General features: G+C 38.8%; 1 protein-coding gene across 6 annotated transcripts in view; it reads right to left on the bottom strand.

The window, feature by feature from the left end:
* Positions 1–6,597, bottom strand: part of Rprd2 (regulation of nuclear pre-mRNA domain containing 2) — a 91,204-nt gene extending 84,607 nt beyond the window's left edge. For 2 of the 6 annotated variants that reach the window (XM_047527603.1, XM_047527595.1), the window contains exon 1: positions 5,533–6,591. In XM_047527603.1, the coding sequence (XP_047383559.1) occupies positions 5,533–5,737 (205 nt within the window). In that variant the 5' untranslated portion in view covers positions 5,738–6,591. Of the gene's footprint in view, positions 1–5,532 lie in introns of all 6 variants that reach the window. The other 4 variants (XM_047527621.1, XM_047527631.1, XM_047527641.1 and 1 more) reach the window with 3 other exon arrangements.
* Between the last annotated feature and the right edge of the window lie 6,256 nt (positions 6,598–12,853).

The raw sequence follows: 12,853 nt of genomic DNA on the forward strand, positions 1-12,853 counted from the left end.
AATATATGCAACTTGTTTTCCCTTTTTCTATTAAACAAAATGAATGTCACAACAGCAAATCAGCACAGTTTTGCCACAAGAGGGGGAAAAAAAAAAAACCACAAAAGATTTAAAAACCCTGATATTTGCTATGAAGACATGATAAATGTTTGAGGAGATATTTACCTTGATTTAAACATTCCACAAAAGTAGAAACATCATACTGTACTCCATATATACATAAAATTTTTATGACCCAACTTAAAAATTAATATAAATGGGGCTGGAGTTGTAGCTCAATGGTACAGCACTTGCCTAGCACATGTGAGGCACTGGGTTTGAGCCTCAGCACCATATAAAAGTAAATAAATAAAATAAAGGTACTGTATCCATCTACAACTAAAAAAAGTTAAAAATAAACAATATCTTAACATTCTAGTTACTCTACATGGCCTAAGCCTAAATAAATAAGCAAATTATCAAAGGCTTCTGCACTGTAGAAAATACTGTATGAATAGGAAAGGCTATGTAGTAGAATAATTCAAAGTACACTTTCTACATTAAGAATGCCTGGGTTTATCCTGGTTTAACTATTTATTAGCTCTGTAAACACAGACAAGTTACTTAACCTTCTCAATGCCTCTATTTTCTCATCTGTAAAATGGGGATTATAATACTACTTTAAAGATTGTGAGGACTGAATAAATTAGTATGTGTAAAATGCTTAGGAGCATTTGGGACATAGTAAGCACTCAACAAACATTAGCTATAAAATTATTACCAGCTTAATGATCCACTTAAGGTTCACCAGATTCAAACTGAGAAAGCATTATCATAAGATAAAAAATGGTAACTGCACTTTGAAGATCTCTGCAAAAAATAAATCCTCTATGAATAGATTTTTTTCCAGTCCATGTTTGTCTCTTTTGTGAAAAACGTAATAGGCTGTACTTCAACTTGCTTCAAAGTATTGAAGAGGAGGGGCTAAAGAGGATACATGAAAATTAAAAAAATAAATGACCATAAAGTTGATAAGTACTGAAGTGGGGTGATGAAAAGAAAGGGAGGAAGTGTCATTATCTCTTTATTTTTGTATATAAAATTTATACCAGTACCTTAAAGGAAATCAACAGATTTTGTATTTTACAACTAAGTAGCAATCACATATCTATTATTTCCTGCAAAAACCCACTTAAACTCTCACCAGCTTTCCAAAACAGACCAACCTATTCAGTAGTTAGAAATAAGACAAAACAGACGTATCATAAACATAGTATTTTACATTTTTTTCTATTAGTTCTTCAGAGAACTATAGGGAGGTTAGTCCAATAGGGAGGCTACTAACCAAGAATGTAATTTCTACCATTGTACCCAAAACAAAATTCTGCCATAATTTATTTTGAATATTCAGAATTTTATGACTACTTTTACCTGAATTATCACAGTAAGTAATTTGAATGTTTTTTATATCCTAGGTCCTATGCTAAAATACGTGCATTATCTTCTTATACCTAGACAACAATCCTATGAGAGATCATTATTGTCTCTACTTATAGAAGAGAAATTAAGGCTCACAGTATAAGTACTTCACATGGTATAGCATCCAGCATTAAGTGATTGAGTCAAGATCTGGACCTAGGTCTAATTCTAACCTATGTCTGTGTTTTTCTACTTTTCCATACTGATTATCATTTTACATTAAAAATGGGAAAGAAGTCAGGCATGGTGGCACACACCTGTAATCCCAATGACTCAGAAGGCTGAAGCAAGTTCAAGGCCAGCCTTAGCGATTCAGAAAGGCCCTAAGCAACTAGTGAGACCCTGTCTCAAAATAAAAAATAGAAAGGGCTGGGGATGTAGTTCAGTGGTAAGTACCCCTGGTTCAATCCCTAGTACCAAAAATAAAATGAAAGAAAAGAAACAAAACAAGTAAATAAAAAAATGGGAAAGAAGAATGAAGTATAGAAATGATAATCAGGTCAAATTGCACATCAAATCCATGTAAGTGCTATATCCTGAACCTGCATACAATTGTGCCTATAATTTCTTCCCACTAAACTATAAATGTGACAAAAAAAAAAAAAAAAAAAAACAACTTAAAACAATTCTGTTCTTCAAGTATTTGATTATTTCACAGGATTGGGTTGACAAATATTTAGCAACTGCTTTACTAAATGCCATGTTTGGGTCTAGTTGCTTGGGGATACAGCAGCATCAAACAAGACCGGCTGTCATCTGACGGAGGAAAATGGACAATAACATGTAATAAGGTGATTTCGTATATTGAAAATAAGATGACATTATAGCAACTGAAGGTGATCAACTTTCTGAGGAAGTACTATTTGAGCTTAGACCTAAATGAAGAGAAGGTAGGATTAGAAAAAAACTAAGAAGCAAGCAGAGCAGTTAGTGTAGGGTCTTACAGTGTAGACCACAGTAAAAGAAGTTTAGAACTTAAAGCTATTGCAATGGGATATCACTAGAGGGTTTTAAAGCAGAGGAAAGACACCTGCTTAAGTTACAGAAAGATAACTTTTATAAACGTTGGCAATGAGGGCTGGGGATGTAGCACAGTAGTAGAGGGCCTAGCATGCAAAAGACCCTGGGTTTGATTTCCAGTACCTAAAATAAAAAAAAAAATTTAAAAAAAGGGGGCAATGAATACTACAGTCAAGCAAAACTAAAAGATGCCTGAAGAAAACCAGTGAATTGGTGTGTATCTTCTTCTGAGCACACTTGCCTTCACTAAATTATTTCCTTTATAATTCATTTTTCTGTGTAGTAAACAAGTCTCTTATGACACATTATGAAATGAAGGATAAAATGAAAATACTTCTGAGGACTGGGCATATAGCTCAGAAGCAAGCACTTGCATAGCATGCCAGAGGCCCTAGGTTACATCTCCAGCACCACAAAAAGTAAGTAAATAAAAAAATATCTCTGGAATAGCTAATGCAGTTACTTAAATTACACAGAGGTCTGCATTACTAAATAGTGGATGTCAGGATAAAAAAAAAGAAGCAAAAGTGGCATCAGGAAAATGCACAATTTTCATTCTACCCTTTACCACTGAACTGAATAGTTCTCTCAAAAGGTTATATTTATATATGAGATAATGTTCACCAAGAGTAAATACAAAATGACTACGAATTACCCTTACCCATTTTAGAAAATTAAATTCCATTCCCCTAGGAAAATCATATCAGGTTTTAGAAAGTCAAACGCTTTTACAGTTAAAGAACTATATAAACTATATAGTGAATGAACTTCAACTGAATTATTGCTCTGTCTTGGAGCAATCATTTTTTCACTATTAAGATATCAACAGAGGAAGCAAGCTCAGGCACAGTATCAACAACAGCAGAGGCAGAAAAACTCTGGCTCCAGTGTATCACATTATTGCAGACAAGGAAAAAACATCTGGTAATTGTCATTTATGATCCCACAAGGTGGGGATAGGGACCAACTTATTCTTGCAAAGGATGTAATCATAAGAGTTAAAACAGTAGAGCCCAAAGGTAGGAAATACAAAATGCTTGCATAACTTAGTAAAAACCTTGTAAGACAGTGGAGAACAGGTTCTCATGCTCACATTAGCACTGCTTGCTACCAATGGTGTGCCAAATACATTAAACATTTTTTTTTTTACAAAGTTAATGGAGAAGCCAATTCCTAACTACAACATTTTACTGAGTAACCTTTAGCAACTTGACATTATTGAACCTTACTGTCCTCATTTTGTAAACCAGTGGTTCAAAAATCTACTCCTCAGATGGGCACAGTGGCACAATCCTATAATCACAGCTACTAGAGAGGCTGAGGCAGGAGGATGGCAAGTTCTAGGCCAGCCTAGGCAACTTAGCAAGAAACTGTCTTAAAAAATTAAAGTGGGCTGAGGTAGTAGTTCAGTGGTAGAGCGCTTGCCTAGCATGTGTGAGACACTGGGTTCGATTCTCAGCACCACATATAAATAAAATAAAAGTCCACTGAAAACTAAAAAAAAAATTTTTTTAAATAAATAAAGAGGGCTGGAGCTCAGGGGTACAGCATCCCTGGGTTCAATTCCATTACTTTAAAAAAAAAAAAATCTACTTCTCAGTACATTATAAAGTATATTATATGGTATAATGAAATAGTTGGACACACAGCAGACACATGACAAGTCAATCTTTGATGATGATTACTAGCATATTTGATATTCCGGATTCTAATTTTACCTCTTAGCAAAAAGGTAACTATTTGATCTGTTATTGGCAAAGAAATTAAGTAATCCTATCTCTTCCCTAGTAACTTAAATTTTTAGCATTATAATTCAAAGAATCATAAGAAATATCTCTAACAATAAGTTCCAACACAAATGGTTTGAAGCTCTGGACCTTTAATTTTGCAAGCTTTAGCCAAGCTTTGTTTCCTAAAAGGTAAAGACAAATCAAAACACTGCAGGGGCAATGGCAGAAGTAAGATAAGAAGTAAGAATGACTAGATGACCAGTCTCACTGGTGACATGTTATAGATAGAAAGCAAACTAAAATTCAAATAGCTATATGTGAAGTTTGGATTAAACCTCTCTTCTCAGCAGGAAGCAAGTGACTTCTCCACATTTTCTCCTATATGATTTAAATCTTTCGGAAAAATCTATGCTTAACAGACCTCTTTTCTGTAGTACAGCAGCAAAATGGGGAAAAAAACACAAACAACGATACAAAAAAGCAATAACTAAAAAAAAAGTATCATATACTTAAAAAAGCACATTTTCCGTTTTGATTACCTATGAAATCAAACTCAATTCTGTAAAAATGTACTTCAGGTATTTAAAAAGTAGCCAAATATGCTTTCCACTTTAAGGTATTAACGATGACACTGACTACAGTATCCCAGTTGTTTCTGGTCAGTATCAAGAAGTCTTTATTTTATTGCAGCAAACACAGGTAAAGGAAAAGCAGGTGGTTGTAGATATATGTAGAGCTCATGTTGTTTCTTGTTAACACCCATCTAGGTAAGTCCCTCCTTAAATACACAAGTTTTAGAGACATTCATTCAAATAAAGCCTTCCTTACTACATATCACAAGTTCCAGTCCAGCAGAAAACACAAAATAGTCCAACATATTCTGCTGAAGAAAGTGAACTTAACTATTGCTTAAACCACAGCCTGTCTACCATCAGGAAAACCAGAAATCATTAACACGTCAAGGCCTACAAGAAATAAACGGACGCGACAATTTCCGTAAAGGTTCAGTAAATTCAACAACACAACTTACAAGGCTCTGAACTGAAATATGTGCATCTGTATGGATCTGGGCCCAACGGCCCAAGGTCATACCACGTCAGAGGCAAAAAAAAAAAAAAAAAAATCCAAGAAATGAACCTTCTGCAGTTCAGGGCAACCTGGGCTAGGAATGGAGTCTGGGTTTGGGATCAGTCGGGTCCAAGCTTTACTGTGAACAACCCCAACCGAATGCAGTGTCTCCGTGGGAAAAACCCCCAAGGGTTTCGGGTCGTACTTCCTTCCATTTCCCCAGTCTTCCCTTCCCTAGTCAACCCCAACAACTCACATCTCCGAAGCCACTTCATCCAATGGTAGACGATAGTACTGTGGTGTTTCTTGTTCTCTATACACCAAGACGACAAGCCTTGAATGGATTCCATGGTGTTGGTTACCGACTGGAATTTTCGATCCAACGAGGACTCCAAAGCCCCTGCCGAAGAGGCCGACGAGGAGGAGGCCTTACTGCTGCCTCCGCCGCCGCCGGCCGCCATCTTCCCGGTTTGCACAAGCGCTGCTGCTCCTCTGGAGGCGGCGGCGGCGGCGGCGGCGGCGGCGGCGGGAGCGGGCAAAACAATCACTGCGAGTGCGTGGAAGCCGTAGATGGGGAGGGAGGCCAGAGGGTGGGGGTGGTGCACGCGCTAGGCTCTTCTGGAGGTACGCAAGGGAGGACTAGCAGCCCGGCACGCTGGCGGATCCTACACGCTGCAAGGAAGGGCTGCGGGTTTCGAAGGTTTATCGATATTTGTTCAGGGGTCGTGTTTAAACCAGTCAGTAGTCATGAGAGAAATACGAAGAAAACAGAACCTGCAAAGCCTTTCAAAACGCCTGGCGCCGAAACTAATCGTTTATACTCTTCGGCTCTCAACACTAAGGCCCTTACTCACCCCTACAACCACACTCCTGTGAGCCAAGGAGGGCGTTAATAAATTTAATACTCCCCGACTGTCCCTTCGGTTGTAGAAATCTTTCTCTCTCCTTTAGATTCTCTTGCACAGAAAAGGCCCAAGGCTACCTAGTCAGGATTTTTTTTTGCAACGCAATAGCAGCAAAGGGACAGCAACAGCATCGCGCACGCGCAGTTTGGCCCCGCCCCTCCGCTTCCTCCTCAACCTTGAAAGCAAAGGGAGGCGTGATGGCGGGGCAATCTGACCAATCAAGAGAAGAGTTCGAGAAGCGCGCGCAGGAGTCCGCAAACCCCCCAGGCCCAAGGAAGTGCTTCGATTATTTGTGCGCCTGCGCATTCAGTTTGCGCGTAGCGCACTGAAAGCAAAAACTGAGGGAAGGATGAAGGAACTAGTCAACCTAAGCAGAGATTAGAGGGCGGGGCCCAACGCTCCCTTCCGCCTGTCGCTTCCTCGCGGAATCGCTCTCATGTTGCTGTTTAGCTCACACAACAGGGCCAGGAAATTCCCACTGCTCCGAGTTCACTGTTACTTCTTGGCGTCTCCACCCGCTGCCACCGCGAATGGGGCACCGACGCGCGACAAAATGGCTGGCAGCCATCTTGCAGCGCCGGAGCAGATGCGCATGTGTCAGGACCAACGAGTCTTTCACTACGCACACTCCTAGAACAGACTGTATTACACGCTCCCCGTGGACGATACCATTCACAGCCGGTCGAGTATATAATCCAGTCGTATTATAGAAAGAGTAAATAATTGAGAAAATGAAACAAAAATCTTTCCCTGTAAAAAATTTGAAGCGAGGAAAGAATGATTGGCAAGATATGACCTCATTTTAGCCAGTTACGTCAAATACAATCTCAGTTGCTCCTTATATTATAGTTTAAGAGAGCCTTAAATATTACATTGATTAGCACAGACTAAAATCAACCATTCCATTTCATCTCTTTATGTAGATCCTCTGGGTAGATATGCGGGTTCAACATGTGTTCCCACTGTACACGTGCAATTTTAAGTATTTTATGTCTCTCCAGTATCGTTTGTGAGTCAAGGAACTTACTTGTCAAGTTCACATCTAGCATTAATTCAACAAAAAGTTATTGAATGTCCTTGTACCGAGTGCTGTTTTAAGTTTGTGTGAGTAACAGTAAAATAGACAAAAATCTCCTCTCTGGGGCTTAGTGGCAGAAGACCTTAAGTATATTTCAGTGCCTAGTGAGTTCTATAAATACAAAGCAGAAGATGCAACACGTGTTGTTGTGTGTGTGTGTGAGAGAGAGAGAGAAAATGGGAGAGAGAGGGAGGGAGGGAGGGAGGGGGAGAGAGAGAGAGAGAGAGAGAGAGAGAGAGAGAGAGAGAGAGAGAGAGAGAGAGAGAGAGAGAGAGAGAGAATGAATATGAATGCGAATGGAAATGGTATGGTGAACCAGGAAGGATTCTGAAAGAAAATGATACTGGATGTGGACACTGAGAAAAAGATAAGCAAGCACATACAGGGGAGGGGACATGCTAGCAGAAGGAACACCACATGCAAAGATCCTAACACAAGTAATGTTTTAACATACTACAAGAACAAGAAAGCGAGTTAGGAACAGAATAAGAGAAAGGAACACGTGGTATAAGATGAGTAAAGCCAGAAAGCAGAACAGTTTTGGGGCTTTGAGACTTTGCTAGAAGACAAAGTTTCAATACGTTTAAAGACTAGGGGGCTGGGGATATAGCTCAGTTGGTAGAATGCTTGCCTAGTATTCACAAGGCTCTGGGTTCAATCCCCAGCACCACTAAGAAAATAAAAACTAGCTATGTTCCATGCAATATGCCTGTAATCCCAACCACTCAGGAGGCTGAGGCAGAAGAATCACAAAGTTGGAGACCAGTCTCAGCAACTTAGCAAGGCCCTAAGCAATTTAGTGAGACCCTGTTTAAAACGTAAAAAGGCCTAGGGATGTAACTCAGTGGTACAGCACCCCTAGGTTCAATCTACAGTAAACCAAAACAAAACAAAAAGACTAACCAACTTTATGATTAAACCTTATGATTAAAACCATAAAATATCTCATTATAAAATGAGATATTTTCAGTTCTGATGAGCTGAACAGAGAAGTTTGACATTATTGATAGGAAAGGGCTGAGGAAGGCAGAAATAGAAGATTGTTCAATTCAAATCCTTGTAAAAATTAAAGCAGGATACTTATGCCAGCTATAAATGACCTATTTTGGAATTTGGCTATTATCTCTTTCCTGATTTCTTGAAAGGTTAAGTAAACAACCTAGTTTCATTTGGTGATATGGACCTTTTTATCATGAGTGACTTTATTTTCAATTGTTTTGTTGGGCTTAATGCAGGAATTCAATCCAAACCAATGGTCTCCTATAAATTTTATCAACTCTAGGGAGTTTTTTCTTTTCTTTTCTTTTCTTTCGTTGCTGGGAATTGAACTCAGGGGCATCCCTATTTTCTATTTTATTTAGAGACAGGGTCTCATGAGCTGCTGAGGGCCTTGCCGTTGCTGAGGCTGGCTTTGAACTCTCTGTCCTCCTTCTTCAGCCTCTCAAGCCACTGGGATTATAGTTGTATGTCCAGCTATCAGAGTAGTTTTCACCAAAGAAGTTACATGGTGATTATCCTGTCATGTTTTGTTTTCTTTTTAAATATATATATTTTTTAGTTGTTGACATTTATTTATATGCAGTGCTGAGATTCGAACCTAGTGCCTCACACATACTACACAAGTGGTCTATCACTGAGCCACAACTCCAGTGCCCTTGTTTTTTTTTTTTTTTTTTTTTGTGGTACCAGGGACTGAACTCAGGGGTGCTTCATCAGTGAGCTAAATCCTCTGACCCTTATTTTGAGATAGGGTCTCACTGATTGCCCAATGCTGTCCTCAAACTTGTTATCCTGTGCCTCTGGAGTACTGGAATTACAGGCATGTGCCACTAGTCTGGCTCATATGATGTTTTTGATACTGGGATTGAACCCAGCGATACTTTATAATTGAGCCACATCCCCAGTCTTTTTAATTTTTTTTAATTTTTCTCATTAAGTTGTTTAGGATCTTGCTCAATTGCTGAGGCTGAACTTGAACTTGGGATCCTCCTGCCTTGGCCTACCAAGTCACTGGAATAACAGGCATGCACCACCATGACTAGTATTCATAATGTTTTAAAAAGATCATCTTGGTTGCTAGGTTGAAAACAGACTTTAGAGATACTAGTTGGGAGGCTATTTGAGTAATCCAAAAAAGGATTGGACCAGGGTGATAGTAAAGTAGGTAATGAAAAGTGATATCAAATTCTGGATATACTTTGTAGTAGAGCTAAAAGGATTATTCATGGATTTATGTTGTGTATGAGAAAAACAAATGAATCAAAAGTAACACTAAGGGTTTTTCGGTTTTTTTGCTTGTTTGATTAAGAGATGGGATCTTAGTATGTTGCCCAGGCTGGCCTCAAACTCCTGGGCTCAAGTAATCCTCCTGCCTCAGCCTTCTGCCCAAGGAACTAGAACTACTTGTACATGTCACCACATTGGGCAAGGTCAAGGGTTTTGACCTGAGCAACTAGAACAGCAGTTTTTTGTTTTTGTTTTTGTTTTCATTATGGTTGCCCCTAAATATTCTGTCATAGACTTTTATAGCAAACCCTTCCAGTACCCATGATATTTTAATGTTAAAAGTATACTTTATATAGAGTAAGCATAAATTTTTAAAAAATTTTTGTTTTCCTTTCTAACTGGGAATTCAACCCAGGGGCACTTTACCACTCATCTCCAGTCGCCTTTTATTTTTTTATTTTGAGACAGGGTCTTGCTAAGTTGCTTAGAACCTAAATTGCTGAAGATGGACTTGAATTTGCAGTTCTCCTTTCTCAGCTTCCAGTAATTGGTATTAAATATGTGCCACCACACCCAACCAAACCTGTTCTTTTTATTAAGTGCAGAGTTAAGAATGACTGAGTATGAATTGTATATTAAGTATTAAAAACAGGGGGCTGGGGATATAGATCAGTTGGTAGAGTGCTTGCCTTGCAAGCACAAGGCCTAGGGTTCAAATCCCTACCACCTCAAAAAAAAAAAAAAAAAAAAAAAAGTATTAAAAACTAAACCGGGCTTAGTGGCTTATACCTGTAATCCTAGCAACTCACAAAGCTGAGGCAGGAGAATCCCAAGTTTCAGGCCAGCCTTGGCAACTCAGCAAGACCCTGTCTCAAAATAGAGGAGTATTAAAAAAGAGGGGGTGTTAGGGGGGATGTATGTAGCTCATCAGTAGAGTGAGTGCCCCCAAGTTCAATCCCAACTACAGACAAAAGAAAGAAAATTAGGATTCTAGCTCTTTAAAAAAAAAAAAAAAATGCTGGGAATAGTGGCACAGAACTAATCCTGGCTAAATGGGTTGAGGCAAGAGGACTGCAAACTTAAGGCCAGCATTGGCAACTTAGCAAGATCCTATCTAAAAAAATTTTTTAAAGGGTTGGGGATGTAGCTCAGTGGCTCAGGGGTAGAAAGCCCCTGGTTCAATCTCAGAACCAAACCAAAACAACTCTAAAGTGCTTTACAAAGGAAAAAGAAGAAAATAAAAACAAATTTAAAAAATCACCGAAGGGGGCTGGGACTATAGCTCAGTGGCAGAGCACTTGCCTAGCATGTGAGGCACTGGGTTCCATCCTTAGCACCACATAAAAGTAACAAATAAAGACATTCTGTCCATCTACAACTACCAAAAAAAAAAAAAAAAAAAAAAAAAATCACTGAAACTATTCAAAAGGATTTGAAATACATTATGAAAGAATTTGCTGAAGTTCACAGTATTTTAATTGACAGCACTGCACTGTAGGACCTATCCTGAGAATGACAAAGAAAAGAGTACATCTCTCTTTATCCACTCATTTTACAAATAGGACAGTACATATCAGTAAATGAGTTTTCTCTCTATTCAAACAAACCACTTTGCCAAATTAAGCTCCACCATTTACTGTGCATAGACTTGGTCAAATTTTTATTCTACACCTTCAGATTCCTCTAAATTTTACTTTTCAGGTTTTTAAAACAGGGAGGTAATGTTTACTGAATATGATACTCAACACTGTGTGGTCAAGAAAACTTCAAAGAACACCCTGAAGCACAGGGAGAAGAGTGATTTCCTCATGACAGGATTAGTTTCATTTCAGGTACTTCATAGTGAACAGTATTGTAGTACAAATACTCCTTTCAAATCTTATACAATCAATAAATCTTTGAAGTAGTGTATAAATTATTTATATATATATGTGATAAACTTTTTCATAAAAGCACTAATTTGTATGACAATGGATCCCCTGCTCCCTGGGATTTGCATAAATCAAGAAACACTAAAAATTAGTTCAATTTTCTTAACTTCCAAGTCTCATGATTTAATTGTACCTACAGTGGCAAAGTAAGCTTTTTTCAAAGATTTTATCCTGCTCCAGGAATTAACAACTTCACTTGTCTGGGCTAGTTTGCTTATCGCTACAAAAGGGAGAGAAGTTGTACTGGTTTCCCTCAAGCTCCTTCACAGATTCTTGTCTTTTTTCACCTCTTTGATCCTGTGGCTCCCTAGTACTGCCTTAAAATTGGAACTTTAACTAGAACCTGAAACATGTAACTTCTTAAAAAGGGCTAATTGCAGGGGGAAGTTACTGGGAATTGAAACCAGGAACTCTATCACTGAGCTACATCCCCAGTAGGTTTTATTTGTTGTTTTCAGACAGGATCTTGCTAAACTGCTGAGGGTAATTTCTTGTTTTTGTTTTTGGTAGCTGGAATTGCACCCAGCTCTGAGCCACATCCCAAGCTCTTTTTTTTTTTTTTAAGTTGTAAATGAATAGCATACCTTATTTTTACTCATTTTTATGTGGTACTAAAGATGGAACTCAGTGTCTCACATATAATAGGCAAACGCTGACTCCCCTCTGCTATTTTTTTGAGACAGGGTCTTGCTAAGTTGCTTAGGGCTTTGCTAAATTGCTGAGGCTGCCTTTGAACTTGGGATCCTCCTGCTTCAGCTTCCAGAGCCACTGGGACTATAGGCATGTCCCATTGTGTCCAGTTCAATTGAGGTTAATCTTGAATTTGCTATTCTCCTGCCTCACACTGAGCTGGGATTACAGGTGTGCTCCATGCCCTGTTTAAAAAGGGTTTTCAATTTTTTTTTTTTTTTTTTTTTTTTTTTTTGCTCACTAGGGATTGAATCCAAGGTTGCTTTACCCTGAGCCACATCCCAAGCCCTTTGGCCTAAGTTGCTAAGGCTGCTTTGAACTTGTGATCCTCTTGCCTCGGTCTCCCCAGTTGCTGGGATTCCAGGAGTGCGCTTCCAAGCCCAGCTTACTAGCTTTTTTGTTTGATTCAGTCCCAATATATCCTCAACATGCAACGTGAAATGGAAGGACAGGTATCTGGACTTCAATGGATCTTACCCTGATTTGAATACTCCAAAAAATCAACACACAAACATTAAATACTGAAATAGAACCAATAGCATTGAGTCAAATAGCTAGATAGAAAAAAATAAGGCAGGGTGTGCAGCTGAGTGGCAGAGCACTTGCTAGCATGCATGAGAGCTTGGGTTAACTGGGGATTCCCAGCAATGAAAGAAAAAGGCGGGAGGGGAGGGAAGAGAAGAGACAGAAGGAAAGTAAGAGACAAAATGTATTAATAAGAGACAAAATGAGCTAAAATCTTGAATC

The sequence above is a fragment of the Sciurus carolinensis genome, chromosome 1 (genome assembly GCF_902686445.1).
Source record: "Sciurus carolinensis chromosome 1, mSciCar1.2, whole genome shotgun sequence".
Taxonomy (NCBI): Eukaryota; Metazoa; Chordata; class Mammalia; order Rodentia; family Sciuridae; genus Sciurus; species Sciurus carolinensis.